This window comes from Microtus oregoni, unplaced genomic scaffold, assembly GCF_018167655.1.
Source record: "Microtus oregoni isolate MIOR12 unplaced genomic scaffold, Mior012 000000F_ref0000247, whole genome shotgun sequence".
In the NCBI taxonomy this organism is placed as follows: Eukaryota; Metazoa; Chordata; class Mammalia; order Rodentia; family Cricetidae; genus Microtus; species Microtus oregoni.
In genome coordinates, this window is record NW_024543059.1 from 80,906,960 (window position 1) to 80,925,958 (window position 18,999).

The 18,999-nt window shown below is 42.5% G+C and overlaps 1 protein-coding gene across 1 annotated transcript; it reads right to left on the reverse strand.

The window, feature by feature from the left end:
- Positions 1–1,869: 1,869 nt before the first annotated feature.
- On the reverse strand, positions 1,870–13,284 carry Dnttip2 (deoxynucleotidyltransferase terminal interacting protein 2). Its single transcript, XM_041672538.1, has 7 exons — positions 13,060–13,284; positions 10,689–12,286; positions 8,131–8,269; positions 7,377–7,472; positions 4,454–4,618; positions 3,035–3,144; positions 1,870–2,131 (listed from the first exon to the last, which is right to left on the reverse strand). Exons 1-7 carry the CDS (start codon positions 13,126–13,128, stop codon positions 2,038–2,040), a joined length of 2,271 nt encoding a protein of 756 aa, XP_041528472.1. The 5' UTR covers positions 13,129–13,284; the 3' UTR covers positions 1,870–2,037.
- Between the last annotated feature and the right edge of the window lie 5,715 nt (positions 13,285–18,999).

Here is an 18,999-nt window from a genome sequence, read left to right on the forward strand (position 1 = left end):
TGGGGCCTCCAAAATACAAAAGACCAAGGAGCCAAAGAGTAAAGAGTAAAAAACACCACTTTAGGCCCATGGCAAGGAAGTCCATAGCAGGACAGCAATGGTAGAAGGACAGCCAACCATCTCATAGCTGCAAATAAAATGTAGTCGGGTCCATTCCCCATATTTACCTTCACTAGGGCCCGCCTCCTAAAGGACCTCCCAAAAGTACCATAGGCCTTTGAGGAATATTTAAGACAAACTACAAGTTGCTTATAAAAAGTCAGGTGGTGATGGTACACGCCTTTAATTCCAGCACTCGGGAGGCAGAGGCTGGGGGGGGGGTGTGGATCTGAGTTCAAGGTCAGCTTGATCTACAGCTCAGGACAGCTAGGGCTGTTACACCGAGTAACCCTGTCTTGAAAAACAAACAAAAAGTTAAACCAATGGAGACAAAACAAAAAGAGCATGGAAATGTAACTATGAGTTATGAAAAATACTGTCTGTTTTGAAGCAGAGAATTGCTCAGTCCGTTCTAGCATTCACGGGACAGATCAAGCAGCAGTAGGTTGCCCCTTGAGCCTTAGTCGTGAAATGTTTACTAAGAGTCTCCTGGAGGATGGGTAAAGAAACTCTTAATCCTCCTTACTTCTCCCACATGCAATCATTTTATCACACAGAGGATACATATATTATTGAAATAGGTTGTCTTGCTTTTTTTTTTTAAATAAAAGGAAGCATAGAAGCTAGGTTGCTTGATCCCAATATAAAATGTAAGCTTTTATAGTTACTCAAATAGGAGTTCAGTAAATAATCTAAAGGAGCTATAACCAACAAGCACTAATAGGAATGATCAACACTCTTGGGTACCAGGTTAGGCTGGGTGCTAGCTGAACCAGTGGATGAGGAAAACTGGGTAATTTGATCTACTGGCCAAGTGAAAATCCTGTTTAATCCTGTTTTACTTAGAACTAACCTTAGAAGGAATCAATCCTCCCTTCTCAGTTGCTAAGAAAAAACTCGAGCCCTTGCATCTTCCAGTTTTGTCCCAGACTTTCCAGAGAGGCTTCTGTATTGCTTCTGACATATTGAAGCTCCCTGAGCTGTTTCTGCGCAATTTCATGACTGCTCCTGTAACATGAGGCCTGCTTGTTGGGGTTTCTGTCCTGTCCAGTTCCCACAGACCTTAGGTTCCAAAGAATCAGAAGTCTACATAAGTTATAAAATTGATTGGCCCCTTAACTCAGGTTTCTTATTAACTCTTATAGCTTACATTAACCCATTATTCTAGTATATGTTAGCCACATAGCCAGGTACCTTTTTCAGCAGGGCAGCACATCCTGCTTCTTCAGTGTCTGGACACGACTCAGGGAAGAGCTTCCTTCTTCCCAGAATACTCTTGTTCTCATTGTCCCGCCTCTACTTCCTGTCTGGTTGTTCTGCCTATACTTCCTGCCTGGCTACTGGCCAACCAGCTTTTATTTAAAACATAACTGACAGAATACAGAATTGTCCTGCACCAGCACCACTTCTCCGGGAACACTTTTCTTACCCCACGCTGTAGTTGTACGCTGGGAGATGCAGGGAAGCAGAAGCCTTGTCTACACCCTCCACACACCACAGAAGCAGGTAAGCAGAAGCCGCGTCTACACCCTCCACACACACCACAGAAGCAGGTAAGCAGAAGCCGCGTCTACACCCTCCACACACACAACAGTAGTTTTCACATCAAAACAGTTTTGATCACTTCAAAAAATACTCTGAACATAACAGAACATACTGCCTATTTATGTTCTAATTACATTTTCTTTAAATAACCAATCCAAAACCTGGACAAACAGTGAAATAGTTGATTTTCCCTTGAACAATTACAATCAGATGTATCATTATACACACACCTAGTTTTATTCCAAGAGGCACATGACTGATTTTGTCAAAATAAAGTCAGCTTTATTTCCAAAAAGAAATCACTAAATATTTATACATTATTTATATAAATTATGTGATGACCTTCAGCAAATAAAGGGGACCTATAAAATGTTATGGCTTGCATTGTAGATTTTAATTGCGAAATTTCTTCTTTTTCCGGAACTTCTTTCCTGCTGCATTTGCTGCTTTTTCAGCCATGATTTCTGAATACTTCCTTCGGTTAAATCTGAAAAGAAAAAACAAACTTTATTTCTAATGCACAATAATTTAAGAGGTATATCAAGTATGAGCAGTTAATATAGCCTTAGGGAGGCACTAAATCTCACAACGCTCTGCGCATTGTGTAAATTGTATTGTGTAAATCACATTGCTACCAAATGTCAGGAGGCTGAGGACAGCAATGGTCTCTGCCCTCAGGTGTGTGTGTGTGTTTTAAGGTTTTGAGATGGTATCTTGCAGTGGCTGGCCTTGAACTTCCTAAGCATCCTAGACTGATCACGAACTCACAACCTTCCTTTCTCAGTTTCCTATGCATTGGACTTACAGATGTACACTGAACTTCTCAACCAGTTTGTATTTACCAGGTGGTGTGGGATCTGGGTATAAATGTGGCATAAAAACACAAAAAAGACAAAGCAGAATAATTTCTACTTAATGAAAGCAGTATTAACGACTTTTTAGAAGCTCAAAGCCAGGTGTGCAGGCACACTTGGGAGGCAAAGGCAGGTGATTTCTGATCCAGAACAGCCAGAACTACACAGTGAGAGACCCTGTCTCAACTGTCTCCCCCCCCCCCCCCATAGGAAAAAAAAACGCCTTGGAAAACAAAGATTTATGACTTTCAAAGTCTGCTCTCCAGATCAGAGGTCTGCTAGGTAAGAAGTACTTTCACAGGAACACTAAGGCATTACTTATCCCACTCGCCTCATTTTCATGAGGCTACATGTGCAGTTTAAAGGATACAGGACATGTGGTTTGGCAGAAATAGATGAGAATCTAACTTTAACTATTCCAGATACTAAATTATTTTTGCTTTGTTATTCTCATAAAAAGTCACCAAAATGTAATCTGAAAACCTATAAACTTACATGTATTTTAAAAAGGCACACATAAAGTAAACTGTTATTACCTTCTGAACTCAGAATCAGCCAGCAGTTCTTCCACAATAGTCTTTTTCCTTTGTTTCTTGGGAATTCTTGAATGGTAGAAGTCAGCTGGATTATCAGCGATGGTTCCAACCTAAGAAAATTGAGAAATAAATAATGTAGCATGTGGATGTTAAGTCGCTTCATATGTCACTGTAGGTCTAAAGGTTTTCTGTGAAAGGAACAGACAGCACAAGCCCCCATCACGCATGTCTTCAAGTCATGTAGACCACCCAGGAGCCAGTACCCTGGTGCTACGATGGCATTTCCCATCAGAGCACGGTAGGTCCAGTACTTCAGTGCTCAACAGTGAATTCATGATGAATAGCACAATGTAATATAAATTGTGCTTTTTAATTCAATAATGTACATATAAATCCTATATGCCTATTTTAGAGGTTAGCATAAACACTGCCAACCTAGAACCTGTTTAGTAAAGGTTCTCCATTTATTCTCAAGTGACTGACGTTTACAGGACGACTACTATGTGCAGGCACTGTGCTTAGGTGATGGGAAAACAAGGCCTGAGACCGTCTAGTCCATGCCAGTAAGGAACCACAATCTTAGGGCAGAAACTAAAAATCATTACAGTACAAACAATACACACAGACAAAAGACTGTACTCTGGAGACCTAGTGACCAGGTTTACCGAAGGAGGTAAGAATGACAAAGACAGTATTTTAGCTTGGCTCTCTACAGGTAGAGTCAAGTCGGAGAACAGTGAAAGCTGGTTCATGTTCTGAGAAGGCTGAGCTTAAGAGGGCTCAATAACGTAGGGGTGGCAAGCTAGTTTGTGTGCAGAGTAGCTAGTGTTATAGTCTGTGATTTCCTTACATATTTGTTTTCATGTTATACTTCTGAGAAACTTGAGTAATTCCTGGTGACCTTTGGGTAGTCTGTATCACTTCCTTTGGACCTTCTTACTCTGCATCCACACTAGCTACATGGGGCCAGAGGGAAAGAGACTGGGAAACATATAAGGAGCCACATGAGCAGAAAGGGCTGAAGAGTGGAAAGATGATCAAATTAATCACTCATTGGGAGACACGGAAAAGCAACTTTTGAATGACTTTTACCATCTGTCTGGGGAAAAGGAAAGGAACGGAACACAGAATTTCCTTCTTGTCTACATGCTGCATGAACTCTTGCACTTAGATTAGTACTAGCAATACATCCAGATACAAAAATTCGGTGAGTTTAAGAGAACTACCCTTGATCCCAGCTACCATTTTTAACCCTGTCCCTTTTGAGGACCCATTATAGAACGGTGGCTGGCTGAGCTGCGTTCGCGCCATGATAAAGCCTAAGCAGACGCTGACCACCGGCCTGCTGTGCATATGTAAGCTCTCGCTTACTTTGCTGTGCTGGTCCCACACAACATAACCAGTACTCTGTTTGTATACCTGGAAGTACTTAGGGAAGCCATCTCTGTCATTTTTCTTGTAAAACCTTTTTGGGTCCATGCTTGCTCTCATCCTCAGTGCTTTGAGATCATTTTTCAGTTCATCTGTCAGTTCTGGAGCTTTCATGCCAAACCAACCATCACCGGCTGTCTTCTGTCGCTCTTTCTGAAATACAAGTTTTAAAAAAAAAAGATTCGTATGCAGGTGCCCATGAAGGTGAGGAGAGTGAAAATTTCCTGAGCTGGAAGTAAAGGCAGTTAGGAGATGCCTGATGTGGGTACTGGGAAACAAACTTTGGTCCTCTGTAAGAGCAGCAAGTGCTCTTGACCACCAAGCCACCTCTCCAGCCCCCCAAAATAAACATTCTGACTTTTAAGAGTAGAGAGACTAATTTCCCCTAAAATTAGACACACTCCCTACTGTGCAATAAAGGTGCCCTCCCCTAAAATTATGCAACAGAAAATTGTGTGAATTACTTAGGGGTGGTAGAACATAGCTGTGAACTCAATATTTGGGAGAGATTAAGGTTGGATGATTGTGAATTCAAGATGCCAACCTGAGCTACCTATTCAGACTCTGGAAAGGGGCATTTATAAGAGCTGGGGATAGAACTCGGTTGGTAGAGTTCTTGCCCAGTATGCATGAAGCCTTGGTGCTTATTCTTCAGCATGGCATGAGCTGGGTATAATGTACATGTGCAGCCCCAGAGGATAAGAAGTTCAAGGTCATCCTCTGTTCAGCCAACCCAGGACATGAGACACTATCTCAAAAAAAAAAAAAAAAATTGAAAAAAAAAAAAAGCAAAACCCCAACTTAAAGAAAGTACTTATCTCTAGGATCCTTATAAAAAAGTCAAAAACACCAAGGATAACCTTTGCTGGAGAGGCTGTGGAGGAACGGGTACCCTCATCCATTGCTGGTGGGAATGCAATCTTGTGCAACCACTGTGGAAGTCAGTGTTTCGGTTTCTCAGGAAATTCGGGATCAACTTACCCCTGGACCCAGCAATACCACTCTTGGGAATATACCCAAGAGATGCTTTATCAAATGACAAAAGCATTTGTTCAACTATGTTCATAGCAGTATTATTTGTAATAGCCAGAACCTGGAAACAACCTAGATGCCCTTCAATGGAAGAATGGATGAAGAAAGTATGGAATATATACACACTAGAGTACTACGCTGCGGTAAAAAACAATGACTTCTCGAATTTTGCATGCAAATGGATGGAAATAGAAAACACTATCCTGAGTGAGGTGTCCCAGACCCAAAAAGATGAACATGGGATGTACTCACTCATAATTGGTTTCTAGCCATAAATAAGGACCACGGAGTCTACAAGAGGTGAACCTAAAGAAGCTAAGTAAGAAGGTGAACCCAAGGAAAAACATATAGTTGTCCTCTTGGCTAAGGGAAGTAGACCAAATTTCCGGGGAGAAAATGGGATCTTGGGGATGGGGTGGGATGGGGGTAAAGGGAGATGGGGAGAGAAAAGGTAGAAGGGAAGGAGGGGGGACCTGGGAAACAGGAGAATTGGGATAAAGGAAAGGTGGATAGGGGAGCACGGAACCACAATTCTTAGTTAAGGGAGCCAGTTTAGGGTGGGCAAGAGACTTGACCCTAGAGGGGCTCCCTAGTGCCCAAGATGAGGTTCCCAGTTAGTTCCTTGGGCAGCTGAGGATTGGGAACCTGAAATGACCCTATCCTAGAGCAATACTGACGAATATCTTGCATATCATCATAGAATCTTCATCTGGTGATGGATAGAGATAGAGACAGAGACCCACACAGGAGCACTGGACTGAGCTCCCAAGGTCCCAAGGAGGAGCAGAAGGAGGGAGAACAGGGCAGGGAACCCGGACTGCTCTGTGGACTGGAGAGGGAGGGGGGGGAAGGAGTGGGGGAAGGGGGAGAAGGGTGGGAGGAGGGGAAGGGAAATGGGAGGCTGGGAGGAGGTGGAAACTTGTTTTTTGTTTATGTTTTTTTTCTTCTTTTCGCAATAAAAAATAAATAAAAAAAATAAAAAAAAATAAAAAAGCATTAAGTCAAAACAAAACAAAAAGCATCATCAGTCTCATAAATGATGGTTCCCTGGTGATGACTTAAGGGAAAGGAACAGGCAGCTTCTGTTTTTGTTGTTGCTTTGTTTTTTGTCTAAAAGACCTCATACAAGAGATAATGTATAAAAACATTTTATTTTAGGAGCTAGTATATAAGTATTATTTTTTATTCAGATAAGGGTCTGAGAAACTAACTTAATGCTTAATAAGTCCAGAACTTTATATTATATTCAAAATAAAACAAAATTACTATTCTTTTGACAACTCTACTAAGCATGTTGTTTCATTCATCCAAAATGCTTTGGTGTCTGCCATATCCAGTGCTGCGTTATTAGCACCTTTTGGAACTGCCTTGAAGTTCAAATAGTAAAATAGCAGGGTTTGCTTCCACTGTTCCATCCCTCGCCTGCCAGACCAATGAACCAGAGTTTTGAGTTGGTGGCATGAACTCTGTGCAGCAGAGCGCCTAGCCTTCAGTGATGTGTAAAACCTAAAGGACGTGGATGGTGAGCCTGTGCTGACTGTCACTGTCTAAGGTGTATTGTCAAAAGCTGTATTTGGGGGTGGAAGGCACAGCTCAGTGGCAAGGCACATGCTTACCTCATGCACAAGACCCCAGGATTTCACTCCCAAGCACCAAAACAAATGAAACCAAAAACTGTATTTGTGTGCAAAGATGTGAAAAGTTGCATTAAACACATTGATGGAACCACATTTGATGGCCCTTAGTATCTAAGAACTCTGGTCCTATCTATAATAGATGAATACATAGCCAGAGCTTAACTGCACGATCACAGCATTACACACCTGGAAACAGAGAGGCAAAGTACGCATGAGCAATCCAAACAGTGAGTCCTACTTACCCTGCGCTGTTTCTGAATCTGATGCTTCGATTCACTATATGGTGGTACACAATAGTTTTTTTCAAAGTCAGGTGTAATGACAGATTTCTGCAGAAGCTAAGAAAATACAAAACTATTTTTTATCTTTCTTCCCCATTTAAACGTTTAAAATTTAGGCTTTTAAATTTTGTGTAGGCAAATCTACTACTATATTTCTGAATGGTTTTTGCACTTTAAAGAGGTACTTGTTGCCAAACCTCCTGGCCTTGCTCTTGCTCCCTGGAACCCACAGGGTAGGGACACACAGCTACAGCAGATTGTCCTCTAATCTTCCTCTGTATACCACAGCATAAATGTGTCTACACATACATGCACACAAAACAAAGAAATAAATGTTTAAAAAAAATACAGCAAGAAAATAGGACCCTAAGTCCTTAAATGGTGAGTGCAAATAATAATAATATACTGATCATAAATTATTATTTCAAGTATTTCCCCCCCCCCCTCTCTTTTGTTTTGTTTTTTCAAGACAGGGTTTCTCTGTAGCTTTTGGAGCCTGTCCTGAAACTAGCTCTTGTAGACCAGGCTGGCCTCGAACTCACAGAGATCCGCCTGCCTCTGCCTCCTGAGTGCTGGGATTAAAGGCGTGTGCCACCACCGCCCAGTTCAAGTATCCTCTCTTACAGATAAAACTCCTTCCATAAAAAAACAACTATTTTAACAAGATGGAAAAAGAGCACAACAGACGATAAAGTTTGACAATTCATAAGCTTACCTCGTTTTTCTTTTTCTCCTTGATCTGTGTTAGGGTTTGTTTTTGAGGCTGCAGTTTGTCTACATTGAAATTAATATACAAGCCACCCAACTGCTTGATATTTAGTCCAGGGTCTATGCTGCTACTCGTCAACTTCAGACTGAAAGAGAAAGTATCACTTAAAAGATCAATTAAGACAAAATGGGAATGAGATTGCATGGTAAAATCACACATGTACACAGAGTTCCTTATTTACAGTGCAGTTCCTCAAACACTCAATAAACGTGTATCTCATATATTCACTCAGAATAAAGTCAAGGATGAATAATAAATCAACACCATTAGAAAAGATGCCCAGATTTTCTAAGAGGATTAAGCAAATAACATGTACACAGATTTCATAAAGAACTTGAAGAAAAGCCATTCAGTTGACTTCACACACGGGAGGACACAGCTCAGAAAGACACAGTGTCTCTACGAAGAAAGACTAGCTCTGACTCTGAAATTAACAGAAATTAATTCCCAATTCTAGATTCTTTCCTAGGCAGACCAAGTGTGGTACAGGACTATAATCTCAGCCTTCAAAGGACTGAGACAGGAGGATTGCACATTCTGGTCTACAGTAAGCTACAGAGAGATCATGGGTGAAAGAAAATCGACTCCCTTGCTGGATGAGTTAATGGCAGTTTCTAACTACATCTCAGGTGGCAATGAGCACTAAGCCTGGAGAAGCAGAAAAAAAGACGGCATACTCCAGACGCCCCTTCCACATCTGGTCTCGGCTCCTATCCTATTTTGATAGTGAGAATTTTTACCTTATATAACCAAAAGTCCTTTTTGTTTGTTTGTTTTTTTTTTTTTGTTTTTCAAGACAGGGTTTCTCTGTGGTTTTTTGGAGCCTGTCCTGGAACTAGTTCTTGTAGACCAGGCTGGTCTCGAACTCACAGAGATCCGCCTGCCTCTGCCTCCCGAGTGCTGGGATTAAAGGCGTGCCCGGCCCCAAGAGTCCTTTTTATAAGCCAGTTTCTTCTCTGATCATTCCCATAAACCATGTAGTATAGTTCAAAGTACATGAGCCTCCCCTGAAAAGTGGAGTCTTCCTATTACAGTGTCTTGACAGTGGTTCTTATCATGAATGCATATTGAGTTTAATGTGGGAAGGAGTATGTTTTTTTAAAAACAAACAAAAAGAGCCAAGCAAACAAATTAACCAGGCATGGTGTTGCACACCCTAAGGTCCCTTAAAACAAGAGGCTATCACCACGATTCTTGATGGCCTCCCATGAACTAGATGTTAAGACTCTACTGCTGGTGGTGACACAAACCACTAACCCAGCACCTGAGAGGCAGAGGCAGGCAAATCTCTGTGAGTTCGAGGCCAGTCTGGTCTACAGAGCTAGTTCCAGGACAGCCAGGCACACAAAGAAACCCTATCTTGAAAAATCAAAAGACCCTACTGCTGAAGATCTCACAGGCTTTGGCTATAGGACACAGAAATCAATCTGAAACTGAACTGGAATCCTGTTGGCTAACTTCTATAGTGTTGGAAGACTATACAGGTTGGGGGAAGTTATCAATGGTCTGACCCAGCTGGGAACTGTACTGCTGACTTCCCAGAAAAGCTATGCCTGCCTACTGGAGCACTGTTAAAGGGGTAACCAACCACTTCTAACTGAATTTGAGGCCCACTTACAGGAATTTATACTTGGTTCTGTACACCTCATCAAAAAGAAGCCTGTGATTGGTCACAGGCGCTAGTGAGGAAGCTACTACTTTTTTTGCTAGACATGCTTAATTCATTAAAAAAAAAATACCTTCTAAATATCTAGGTTTATGTTCAGGTATGGTGAGATGCTTTGATTGATTGATTGATTGATTGATTGTAGTGGGTAGCAGTTACTACTAAGATTTGGAACTGTTCAAAGTGCTAAGAATCTCAAGGTGCTCATTTCTACATGGCACATCTATACCTCCCCTTCCAAAGCTCAGGGAACACTGCAGAAGAGGGGCATGGAGCATCAACATGGAATACTGTTCTCTGGGTATGACATGGTAGTTGCACCAGGAACTAATAGCAACTCTTTATCACCTATGGAACACGACTGGACCAGTCAACACTCTGAATGGAGGGTCCAGGAACTCATGATGCCCCACCTCTCCCTGAGGACCTCTAGGCAGTAATGATTACAGGCGGAGGAAAAGGCATTTTTTTCCAATGGTACAGCACTAGTAAGCTTCCCACGATCCTATAAATAACCCCTCACCTATACTATTAATTATAAGCAATTAAACTCATTGGGTCACCTATGTCCCCAAAAGTCACTAAAGCAGAAAGAGACTAGCTGGGAAAAGGGGTATCAGTGGGAATGGAAGGGGGATGAAGAGTACGAGGGGTAAATTACACTTCAAAACTCACTGTATACACACAAGAATGAAAACATCAAAATGAAACATTATATATAATATATACTAATAAAAATTATCTTGGGTGTTGGGTACAGCTCAGAGGCAAAGGGCTGCGGCCACAGGCTTAATCCTCAGCATGCCCTTGCCTATTTACTTTTAAAGGCAGTACTTACAGCTTTGACTTTGTGTTATTTAATAAATCTTCCTCATCACTAGACTCATCTTTATTTTCATCACTGTCTGATGATCCTTCGCTATTTTCACCTTCTTCTTCCTCCTCCTCTTCTTCCTCAACAGCAACTTCACTCGGCGCCTTGTCTTCCAGGTAAAATTGTTTGTCAGCACTCAACCCTGGAGTTCTATCAATTACAAAGAGGGAACTACCACATGCGGTGTCTTCCAAGTCTTCGCTTGAAGACTCCTTTTGGCCACTGTTTCCAACGGAACATACAGAGTCCTTCTCGTTCTCGCTGTTTTCAGACTGCTGGCTTTCATCACTGCTAAGAAATAACAGAACAGAACTATCTACATCCTGCGACATGCTGAGTTCAGACTTGCAGGGTCTGGTATCAGATTCAAGACCCACGTCACTTTGGCTGTCCTTGTTCTCGCAGTCTCCTGCACTTGTGGACTCGTCGTTACCATCCCCGTGATCACTGGATTGGGCCATGTCACTCATTTTTAGGCTGCCCACTCCGCCTTCATTCAGTCTCGCTACTTTCACAACTGCAAACTTGTGCTCTAATGATTTCATTAGAGCCTCACATTGGGGACTTGAAGGCTGTGGTGTGGCTTTATTGCTTGGGGTGCTTGAATGATTCTGAGAAACTGACTGCCGAACGCTGGTGTCTTGAACTTCAGAAAGAGTCAACTGGGAATCCTTCTTAGTAATTTCTTTGTCTTCCATTATTTTGGCGTCCTCTTCATCCAGACTCTTAGCATTCTCCTTCCTAATTTCTGTAAGAGATGCAACACTGGCTTTTTCTTTTTGTATACGCAAACGTTGGTGATTTTGTGGTGTTAGCTTTTTTTCTGAATATCTGGGGATGGAATCATCAGTTTCATTATTAGAGAAATTTGGCCTATCAATCTGAGAATGTGTTCTCGCTGGTAACTGAGAGGCCTGTCTAGTGTCCGAGTCCTCTGAGTTCACAGAGGTACCCATGCTTTGCTTTTTATTTCCTGGTATAAGCTCAGCACCTTCCCTCTCAGCTTGGGCCTGTAATTTCCTCTGCGTGCTCCTGGCTGTTGTCCTGGGTGCGATCCCAGATGATGAAATGCCTGAGCATGACGACTCAGCATCAGAAACGGCTTCTGCCTGTGACTGTGGGCTTGAATCTCGCTGAGATTTAGCCTTATTTCTTCTGCTGCTTCTTTCTGTGGAAGGCACAACCATGGAAACCCCTGAAACGTGAGATTCTGCTTCAGAAAACACTCCTTCATCGAGAGATTCATGCTGAGGGGTTATTTTCTGCCTTTTCTTAACACTGGACTTTGGCGTGGGTGCACTCACGACCTGCCTCTTCCTAGTTATTCTTATAATGGGCTCCTCGACCTCAAACACAGAAGTAACCCCCGAAGCATGAGACTCTGCTTCAGAGACCTCCACATCAGTAGCCGGCTCTGTTATCTCTCCTGGGGGGCCCGGACTTCGACTTTTCCTCTTTCTGGAGAGGACTGAACTTTGTTTCTCAGCTGTCTCTGAATCAGCAATACTTCTGTCATCTTTCTTGCTTTCTGGATGCGTCTTGATTCCTTGAGGAGTAGAACCCTGCAAACCAAAAACAAACACAATATAATTCAGATACGGCAGGGACAAGAGCAAACAAATGTAGCAGTACCTCAAAAGGCAAAACTTAATAAGGCACGAAACAAAGCTAAACTCATGATGAAATAATTTTTTCCTTTACTTGCCTCATCCTAGACTTCAGAAAGCAAAACTGAAGAGAATTTTCTCCACTCTGAGGGGGAAAAGAACCCAAATCATTTATAGAGGCCCAGGGGGCAGGGGAGTTAAGTACTAATTGCGCAGATATAAGTATATACACTTAGGAGTGTATAAGGGAATTCTGTTTGCCTGGGTTTTTATGTACAGGAAAGATTGCGTTACATCCTTTACCACACGATCTAAAGAGTGTGGCAGCAGGAGACAGCCAGAGGCCCTCAGAGACGCCACAGCCGCCCTGAAATACCAGAGGAGTTGGTGCGGGGCCACTGCCAGTCTCCCCACGTGAAAACGATGCTCCCTCCCATCCCCAATGAGGCTCAGGAGCGGGGGCAGGAATTAATCTTCCCAGGTATTGTCTCAACAGGAAGCTTAAGAGGACTCAGGTGCGTGCAAGGCAAACAACCCGTACGCTCGTAAGTGCCTTGAAAGACCCCGAGGCGCAACCCGGTTTCAGGCTGGCACAGCGCAGCGTTTTGCGCACAAGGCTCGTGCCACCCTCACCCTCCTCCGCCCCGCCGAGACTCCTCGCTCTCCTCCACCCGGCAGAGCCCCTCCTGCCCAGCGGTGAGGAGACCCGGGGAACATGGGATCCTCACCTTGTGCTGGGAGCTTCCTGACGCGACTGGGACCCAAGTCCGACACCGCCCAGACCTGGTGACCACCATGCTTCCGACTCTGTATTCCCGGCAGCCAGCGCGGCTTCCTCGGCTCCGACGCTTCGGAAGTGCGTCAGACCCAAGGGTCTCGCTTACGCGTCCCCGCGGAAACTGCGGCTCGGGAGAATGGTTCCTATCGGTCTCCCGTGCCGTTCTAGACAGGGATCGCCGCCGCCGGCCTCTGGTTGCGCGCGTCCTCCACCGTGCTCTCCGCGGCGGTAGAGGCTTGCGTTTTACACAAAATAGGAAGTTGCATTCTTTACCCTGCTTTCCATCGGTCATTGTAAGATCTTTGGCATGAGTCTCGACTGAAGCCAAAGGGAGACTTCATTTAGTACTTTTAGAAAACACTTAGTATTTGTGAAGTTAAATACAAATGAGACTTAGAGATTTGATTGGGATCCAAGGATGTGTGTCAAGTGAACCCTGGATCTCGGAGAATAATTAGAAAGCTCGGGATTTAACTAAGATGTCTCTGGATTTGAAGTAATCCTTTAAAAAAAAAAAAGAAAAGAAAAAAAAGAGATAAAACTTTTTTTCCCCCCAACGGAAAGAAGAGACTGACTGCCCCAGATCGAAAGGGTTTTAGTTTAGTTTGTTTGTTTCTTTGTTTTGCAAGGTCTCTCCACACAGCCCTGGCTGTCCTGGAAGTCACTATGTAGACCAGGCTGATCTCGAACTCAAAGATCTACCTGCCCCTGCCTCCCAAGTACTGGGATCAAAGGCATGCGTCTTCACACCCGATTGAGGTGTTCAATTTTGTTTTGCAGATGAAAGAACTAGAATATATTGAGAGGCTACAAAAGCAATTGAGGAAGGGGTAAAGGAATTAATGTTGGGAACAAGAAGAGATGTGGTTCATCAAATCTATTTTCCTTTACTTTTTAAACACAAAGTAATTTTTCTTAAAAACATGCATTTTAGTGGGTACGTTGCTTCTGAGTTAAGTAGCTCCTCTTCCTGCTCCTTGGAGGCAGGTATGCATAGTGACCAAGTTTGTTTTGTTTTTTGCAGCCCTGGGTATCCTGGAACTCGCTCTGCAAACCAGGCTGACTTCAAACTCACACAGATCACCTCTGTCTCCCGGGTGCTGGGATTAAAGACTTGTGCCACCACCGCCCAGCCATGACCAAGTTTTGATTGCCATGAGGATGCAGCCTGTGCTTTGGGAGTCACATACATGTAAAGAACAAGAACATGTGTTCCTCTAACTGGGACTTGAGTCAATCTCCTGTCTTCACACTCTTTAAGACAGGCGAGGCTTAGTGAAAACACTGGCAACAATGAGAGCTGTTACTTTTCAGTTTAGGTTTAAAAGAGTTCTGTCTTGTTCTCTGAGCCATCTGGGGACAGCTCACAGCACCATGTGAGCTGCGCTAGGGTGAGACCTATGAGTGAAGGAAGATTCTGGCCAAAATATCCAGTGAGACCTTCAGTTTGATAAACTAAGAGTGGAATGGTGTCATATACTAAGTGTACACTTGATTTTATAGGAAATGCCGAAGTCAGGGATGGTGGTACATGGCTTACAACCTCAGCACATATGAGTCTTAGACAGGAGGACCCAGGCCAGTCTGAACTACCTAGCATGGTCGAGTCTCGAAAACAAAAACGAAATGGAGAAACGCCTGGGTATTTTCCACAGTGGTGGTTTCAGTCTCACCTCTGAGACTCACATCTGAGAGCTACATCTGCATCGCGTTCTCCCCAGCACTTGCTGTTGTCGGTCTTTCATCATTAGTGACATCTCATTATAGTTTAATCTGCACTTTCCTGATGATAATGGCCAACATGTCTTAACAGTTGCAGGGCCCTGGGTTCAATCTCCATCACCATTGAAAACGAAGACCGAATATGAAATACATTTTCAGAGAAAGAACCACGAAGTTTACTGCATGTGCTAGTCGGCTGTCTGTTGCTATGTCAAAATTTCTGGCTTAAACAACTTCAGAGATTTATTTGGGCTCAGTTCAGAGGTTGCAGTCCATGTCTCTTTTCTCTGTCCTTTTAGACTGAAGGCAGGACAGAAATATGGTGGACACTATGTGACAGCAAAGTTGTTCACCACATGGTGGCTGAGCTGCATAGAGTGGAGGGGCAGGGCCCTCTTCCCTTTTCAAGAATTCCAATGACCTAACTTCTGCCAGGCCCCACCTCCCTAAAGTTCCTCCCAAGTCCCTGCAGCACTGCTGGTCAAAGGCCAGGCAGCCAATATATGACCCTTTGCAGGGTCTTTAAGACAAAGATGTTGGTGAAAATTACTAAGGATATAAGAGAAAAGGTGAATCTGATGAGTATAATACAGGAATCAGGACTGAGCAAAGACAGGGAAAAGAGCTGACTCAAAGTAATAAGACATGGGCCATCTTAAAATGATGAGAGTTGGACATACCGAATCCATATATGAAATACATGAAATATGAAAAACACATTGTTTTAATTTTCTGGCAATGGATATATAACCATACACTAACTGGAGGGGAGGCGGTGACAAGCTTTATTCTCTTTTATACAATGTGACTTTTCCAATACACATGCATTCACAGACCAGAGCACAACAAGTCTTTTGTATATGTGACTGGGGGTTTCTGTACTTGTGTGCTCACAAGCCCAGACATCTACTTCACCAGGTAACTTTCTCTAGTACATACATTCCACCTTATCTGAGATAGACCTGAGTGTGCCAGAGCTTGCTGATTGGTGGAGCTGATGGATGCTCCCAGTGCTGGCATTACCAGGCCACAGCCATGCTGGGGACCCAAACTCATGCCATTTGATAAAATATTTACAAATCAGGCAGAGAAAGATCTGCCCACAATGCTAAGCACACTTTGTTTCGACCTGACCCTCCAAGTTAATTCCTTTAGTTATGTCTTTCTTATTCTGACCCTCTACCCACAGCCACTTTCTTCCACATTCCCCAACCTTGTCCCCGATTCTCTGCCAACCAAGACAGCTCTTTCTCTTCTTCATTGCCTGATTGCCTCCCTGGGAATATATTGTAAGCTCTTTATAGGTGAGATTGTTTATCTGTGTCCATCTGTAGCATCTGGTGTAGCACACAGCATACATCTCTGCTGAGTGAATGAATAGCTTTATGGTTTAGGTCTTTGTCAAGTAATTCACAATTTATTTTGAAATCATACTATTGGAATTCAAATGGTTCAAAAATCAATGTGATGTTTTCAGATGTTCCCATTTTCAAACAACTCAAGTAAAAAACAAAACTCACATTAATATAAGCAAAATAAAAATTATCTTTAACAATGCCTTATATTTGCTTTAGTACACTACAGGTGCATACTAGTTATTTCCATTTTCTGTTTCATTTGATCCAAAAACTATAAAAATATTGTTACATATTTTTGCAAAAAGTCAAATTCTGACATATTCCTTCATCAATTTTATGATGAAAAGAGAGGTAATTAATTTTGGAACACTGGACATTAGGGTTGGAAAAATAGGTTTAGAATCAAAAGCTGGTGTGCTTGAGTATAAGAACAGACTGCACAAGTGATTTAAATTCTTTGAAAAACTTCACCATTCTCTCTCCACACATCTGGCAGAAGGATGAGCTGCCAGCTGCCCACATACACCAGTGACTGGGTGCTTACACCTCAGAGATCAGAGTACTTGCTGGATGACCTAGGAGGAAACACTTAGACATAATTAAGATGAGCCTTACAACTTTTGTCCCTCAAAAGCAAGATCCTAATTTTGATTACTGCTTGGTCCTGGTATAGGAAAGTAGGATCTATTCATGCGAAATAGACAAAATAGCTTTATGGTTTTCACAGAAAACCTGAACTGCTTGTGCAATACAGAATAACTTAGGTTTTCATCTTACATTTATATATTTTTAAATAATTATCAAATCACACTTTAAATTCAAATAGTTCAATGCTTTAGGTCCAAAATGGTCCCACCATTGACACAACCAAAACAAAGCATACAGCTCACATGTCCAGATGACCATTCTTCAGAACTGAAACTCTATTACTTGTAACTCATGTTCCATCAATGGTCCCTTTAAAAGGATACTGTATCAGTATTCTATCTTTTTTTTGTTTTTGTTTTTTTGTTTTTCAAGACAGGGTTTCTCTGTAGCTTTGGTGCCTGTCCTGGAACTAGCTCTTGTAGACCAGGCTGGCCTCAAACTCCCAGAGATCCACCTGCCTCTGCCTCCCGAGTGCTGGGATTAAAGGCGTGCGCCACCACCGCCCGGCTTGTATCAGTATTCTAGCATCTATATGGTCTTCAGCGGCAGGGCATGATGGCACCTTTAGTCCCAGCACTTCGGAGAAGCAGAGGCAGGCAAATCTCTTTTGAGTTCGAGACCAACCTGGCCTATTTAGCAAGCCCCAGGACAACCAGGACTACAAAGACACTGTCTCAAAAAAACAGAAAAGGGTATTTAGAATATATAGCACATTAATCTAACTTATAAGAGACCTTGGTTCTTCAGTGTCTAGAGTCTCCTGGATGGAAATTTAAGGTAATCTCATGGAATAAACCCCACGTAAAAGACTGCTGCTGAAAAGGGTGCCTGTTGATTTTGGAAATGTAATAAGCTAAAAATCTTTGTATTTACTTTATAAGAAATTACATGCAAAATCTCTCTACCTTGGGTTGCTGCATTCAAATATATCTGTACACACTACTGATAACAGCTTTTCATTTTTAGCGGCTATTTGGGGAGTATTTTTGAGATTTGTGTGTACCATGTGTGTGACTGGTGCCTCCAGGTCAGAAAAGAACACTGGATCTCCTGAAATTGGGGTTACAGGTGTTTGTGAGTCACCTTGTTGGTGCTGGAACCTGAACCTGGATCTTCTGCAATAGCAGCACATGCTCTTAGCCACTGAGCCATCTCTTCAGCCCCCAGAAGACTCATTTTTAAAGGTTATCCAATAACTTAAGGATTTGGAGTAAATGAATGTTGTGGAATATTTTAACTGGGCAAAGATGTGTTACATATGTTTATGCTGTGGAATATTACTTTAACTGCATAAAGGTGTGTTCCTTTGATTATGCTGCATTTGTTTAATTATTTAAAGATGTATTGCTTTTGTTTCATCTTGCCTGCCTAAGGCACCTGACTGGTCTAATAAAAAGGTGAATGACCAATAGCCAGGAAGGAGAAAGGACAGGCGGGGCTGGCAGGGAGACAGAATAAATAGGAGGAGAAATCTAGGCTCAAGAGGAAGAATGAAAAGAGGAGAGAACAAGGGGCATGCCCAAGGAACGAAGTCAGGCAGATGCCAGTCAGAAATAGAGAAAATAAGATATACAGAAGCAAGGTAATAAGCCACGAGGCAAAAAGGTATATAAAGAGAAACAGGTTAATTTAAGTTAAAATAGCTAGCCAAAATGTGCCTAAGCTAGGCTGAGCATTCAAAACTAGTAGTAAGTCTCCAGGTCATGATTTGGGAGCTGGCTGGTGAACCAAAAGAAAAACCTGGTACAAAAGAACAATGGAATCACGTAACAATTCCATCCATGAATATTTTCTTCTGCACATGATCCCTTCACAAAGTGAACCCATAATTTGTGCTTTATTTCCTGTTGGGAGTAGAACAGAAGAGCACAAACAAGCTCTGGCTAACATCTGGATACATCAGCAAAGAAAGGTTTCTCACATTGTCAAACTCTTCAAAAATCTAGGTTTTAAAAACAATAAAGGTGATACCAAGTTCCCCTCAGAGTAGTTCGGCCAACTCACTGCACAGACTTAAAATACAACATGTTGTGAGATGTCCTTCTGTATATATGTTGCTTTTATTGGTTGATGAATAAAGCTGTTTGGGCCAATGGCTTAGCAGAGTAAAGCCAGGCAGGAAATATAAACAGAGATATATAGAGAGTAGGCAGAGTCAGGGA